A 4,971-nucleotide genomic window follows, 5' to 3' on the forward strand; every position below is an offset into this window, starting at 1 on the left:
TTTTTGGTATATATTGGAGTACAAATTGGTATCTCTCTCTCTCTATCTCATGAAGGACCATTGATAAGTATACATATATTTGCCTTTGTATTTTTCTCTAATTATAGGACATTGAAGAAGGGTTTTGTTATATGCTTTGTTATTTTGAATTATCTTGTTAATATTTTATTTTTCTTGTTATTAAACATTTTGTTATTATTCTTCTAAGTTTAAATTATTACCTATATACAAAGTAATCAGGACTAAAGGGAGAGCAGAAAAACACCTCCAACATTTGGCACCCCAGTGGATCGTGGAAAGAACATTCCACGCAGAATCCAGAAGTTCCCAACTGCTTCATCCATATACCTGATATCGAGGAAGATCCGGTTTAAACACCAGATGAGCAAAACCTCTTCAAGGACACAGACCCAAGGAGAAATATCCTACTGGTGGACAAGAAACACGCTGGTTCGTGGAAACTAAAGGACGCCTGGGATATCAACCTGAAGTCTGTGATACACTGTATCAATAAGTGGACGCACTTATTTGGTAAGCATAAATTCCTTTACTTAGAGTTTTATACATGCATTATATTTTGTTTTGTTGAGTTCAGGCCTGTTTGTTTATTTGTTTAATCATTATTTGTTTGTAAATTGTGCCGGCAAAGTTAGGGTAGCACCCTGTTGATTGAAGTTCTCATAAGATCTAAAGGGTAAAACCAGACATCTCTGAGAGGAAAGTGAGGTAGAGATTAAATTCTAAATCACATGTTAAGGGGAAGTAGCCTTATGCTTCAATAGGAGATCACTCTTGGCCTGGATCTTGGATCTGTAATTGATCAAGTGCATGAGACACTGTCAGTCAGATATAGGTAAAATCACAAAACTGTTGCAGTGATTGCCTGAGGGAAGATTGTACTCAATCTGAGTCCCTGATTAGTGAAGTCATATTCACTGGTTTGTGTATTGTTGTGTCATTAGTTTGTGATTTCTGTTTGGAAAGTTAATACATATATACATATATCTATTTTTTTTATATCTTGGTCTTCTGTGAGAATAGTTGTAAGTAAAATGGAACTTGTCAATAAGTACATTGAAAAATATGCCTCTGCTCAATTCAATACTTGTACAGATGATGCTTTGACTCATCAATTTAATGACCTAATGAAACAATGTGAAGGGCAGAATGATAATACGAGTAAAGGGTCGAAAAAGAAAGCGAAGAAAGAGAAGTTAGCAAATATTTTGTGCATGTTGTTGAAAATGAAAGGAATTGCAGAGCAAAAGGAATTGCTTTGGTATACAGAGAAAGCTCAATTAAGAGGTGATGTGGATAAAATTGAGCAGGACGTCAGTATGGCTATTGCTAGTGCTGAAAATGATAGTTGTGAGTATGAAGATCTAAGGGATGAGATGGACAATATGGTTCAACAGAATTGTGAATTGGAAGATAAGCTGGAGGAATATAAGGAGAGATATAAACTTAGAGAACAGCGAATTTCTTTGCTAGAAGAAAGAGAAGCAAAGTATGAGGATGTCATGGCAATCCTTAGGAACCAATTGCATGATACTAATGTAAAATTAGAGCTTAAGGAACAGTGTATTAGGTCCTTGAAGTCACAAGATGGTACCAGAGTGAATAACCATAGTTGTAATCAAATATGCAGCCCTGATGACCAGAAGGAAAGAGATTGGAAAAGGGGGGAGGAGCAGCCTGTATGTACTGCTGATAGCCTTGAGGGTAACCTAGATCAGAGTTCCTCTCTCTTTACTCCTGAGTCAGGAAGAAACAGACAAATTAGAGAAAATTTGCTTATTAATAGCAGCAATCAAATCCAATGCACCACACTCTCCATACAAGAGAAAACAAACCTATGCCAGGTATTAGGAAAATTTGACACAAGCGCCTCAGCCATTAGTCTTTCCAATAGGTTAGAGGCTGTAGTAACACAATATAATCTCGGTAATAGAGCTGCATGTGCTTTACTTAGAGTATGGCTCCCATCCCAACTGTGTGAAAAGTTGCAGCCCCCGGTAGGATCTCACAAAGGATTGTCTGTAGATCTTGAATCTAATTGGGGAAATGCTAGTGACAGAATGAAGGAATTAAAGAGGGTTATGGGAGGAAGAGATACAAGAGGTACTAATGCCTTAGAAAATGCAAAATTAAATAGAGGAGATGATCCAATTATCTTTTGCAGTGAGTATTTGACATTATATCGTTCTACCTACAACTGCCCTGACATGTCTCCTGATGATAGCAGTTTTCTATATTCAATGGCTAACAAATGTACTTTTGTGGATTATCCGACAAAGGTTGCCTTAAGGAATGCAAATTCATATCAAGCCTTTGTAAATATATTAAAAGATTGGATTCAGGACACAAGTCATGACAACAAGCCACAAAAGAGAATCTCAGAGGTAGTAAAAAATGAAGGCAAAGTAAAGTTTGTTGGGAAATGTTATAAATGTGGATACACAGGTCATGCTATGAAAGATTGCAGAAATGGTAGAAAAGTTAACAATAATAGACCTTTTATTGCTAGGAAGCAAAAGCCAGAGACAGATAGTGCAAATAATGGAGGGCAGAGTGTTCCGGAAGTTACATTATATGGCCCACTTCTGGAAGAGCTGAGGAAGATTGGGAAGGCCATGGCAGAAAAGCCAGAGGAATTAAAGACCCCACCTCCAACAAATCCTTATGTAAAACAATAGGGATGTCAGGCCCCGGAATTATCCCTAGTGAGTAAGCTTAGCAGGGATAAGGGTGGGAGACCTCGTATTCAGGGTACGGTAGGGGGCCATCGTACTAACATTTTACTGGATACAGGTGCTGCTGTCAGTGTGACTAATCTGGATTTGACTATAGACCCTGGTGGTAAACACATTTTTCTGAGAGGATTTGGAGGACAATTGGTATCTTCACAACAATCTTTACCAGTATCAGTAAACCTGGGAAACTTATATGTTGAGCATGGGTTGTATCTTTCACCAACACATGAGGGTACCATTATTGGGTCAGATGTTATGAAAGAACATGGACTTATTCTTGATTTGTGCAACTGGATGTTGTGGAAAGGATCACGATATAAAGGTTGTTTAAAAATGGTTACTGACAATTATGGTATTCATTCAATCAAAGGTGCTGAATATTTGGATCCAGCCATGTTATTGAGAACTGACGATGAAATACTGGCTGATATCTTGTGGCAACATAACAATGTGTGGGCAAATTCAAAAACCCAATGTGGGAAAGTATCCAATATGGTGGTAATGGTAGAGGGTCCTGATCCCCCTCCCCAGAGACAGTATAAAATACCACCAGAATCAGTCCCCTACATTAAAAAAATACTAGATGATTTGCTGATTCAAAATGTCATCAGGGAATGCCAATCCACCAACAATGCGCCCTTATGGCCAGTAAAGAAGCCAAATGGTTGGCATCCGACTTTGGACTACAGAGCTTTAAACAAATGTACCCCTCCCGTCACTAATGTGGTTGCCAAAATGCCTGACATGATGACAGCACTCAAACCCTCCTCCACAGTGTATTCATCTATAGACATCTCAAATGGGTATTTCTCAATTCCTTTACACCCTGATTGTCAATACAAATTTGCATTCACATTTCAGGGGAAACAATTAACATTTTGTCGGTTGCCACAAGGATTCAAGTCTAGTTCTACTTATTTTCATAAGTGTATGATTGAAATTTTGTCACATTTCTCAGAACCCAATTGTATTGTACAATATGTGGATGATATTCTACTCCAAACTGACACAAAAGAACAACACTATGAATTGTTGAGGGAGCTGCTGACACTTCTTGAGAAGGCAGGCCTTAAGCTTAATCCTAGCAAAGCCCAATTGATGAAAGAGTCTGTGTCATTTTTGGGGGTGATAATATCAAAAGGAGGGAGAATTCCTGACCCCAACAAATGTGAGACTATAAGGAAGTTGCCAAGGCCAAACACAAAAACAGCACTGAGACAGTTTTTAGGACTTGTTGGATTTTGCAGAGACTTCATTGAGGGATTTGCTGAGAAAGCAAAACCCCTCTATGAACTTCTTAAAGGTGATAAAAGAGAAGCTGATCCACTGGAATGGATACAAGAGCATGAGGAGTCTTTTGTCAGGCTGAAAACCAGCCTCACTCAAGCCCCTGCTTTAAGCAATCCAAACTCAGATCTACCTTTTGCATTGCAGGTTCATGCCTCTATGGTAGCAATTACGGCTGTGTTGCTGCAGGAGAGGCAAGGAAAATGGGTTCCTGTTGGATACCTATCAAGATTGTTAAGCCCTGTGGAAATAGGATTTGATGATTGTGTTAGGAATCTGTTGGCAGTACATTGGGCAATTCTATCCACAGAGTATATAGTAGGGTTTTCCAAAATCATACTGCAAACGCCCCACACTCCTATCAGAATGCTCTTAGAGCGAACACTCAGTGGTGTATCTTCTCAAAGGGTAGCAAGATGGCTGGTAGATTTGACACCCAGGAACATCACAGTGACACACAATACAAACTACATCCTGCCACAATTAATGCAGTACAAAGGGGAGAAACATGATTGTGGGGAACTACACATGGCTAAGACACAGGAAGTGTTTAGATTAGTGGCAGGAAAGGAAGATCTAAAAATTTGGGTGGATGGATCAAGATATTGGGAAGTGGGTCAGTTTCACACGGGTTATGCCCTGTGGTGTACCCAAACAAATGAACAAATTCTCATTAAATGCCCAAGGAAATTCTCAGCACAAAGAGCTGAATTAGAGGCTGTGAGGGAAGCAATTTTACATTTCAGTGCAGGGCCTATAGCAATTTTCTCTGATAGTGCATATGTCACAAGATCACTAACTGAGTACATGCCTTTATGGCACACAAGAGGATTCAGTGATGCATTAGGTAAGACACTAGTACACCGTTCAGTTTTGAAAGACATATGGGACAGGGCTAGTGCAGAACCACGAAGAGTGGCGATAATCAAGG

The 4,971-nt window shown here is 39.2% G+C and overlaps 1 protein-coding gene across 1 annotated transcript; it reads left to right on the forward strand.

Moving 5' to 3' along the window:
* Positions 1-1,052: 1,052 nt before the first annotated feature.
* On the forward strand, positions 1,053-2,696 carry LOC142302058 (posterior protein-like). Its single transcript, XM_075343173.1, has one exon. It carries the CDS (start codon positions 1,053-1,055, stop codon positions 2,694-2,696), a length of 1,644 nt encoding a protein of 547 aa, XP_075199288.1.
* Positions 2,697-4,971: the final 2,275 nt, after the last annotated feature.

Source organism: Anomaloglossus baeobatrachus, chromosome 1 (genome assembly GCF_048569485.1).
Source record: "Anomaloglossus baeobatrachus isolate aAnoBae1 chromosome 1, aAnoBae1.hap1, whole genome shotgun sequence".
Classification (NCBI taxonomy): Eukaryota; Metazoa; Chordata; class Amphibia; order Anura; family Aromobatidae; genus Anomaloglossus; species Anomaloglossus baeobatrachus.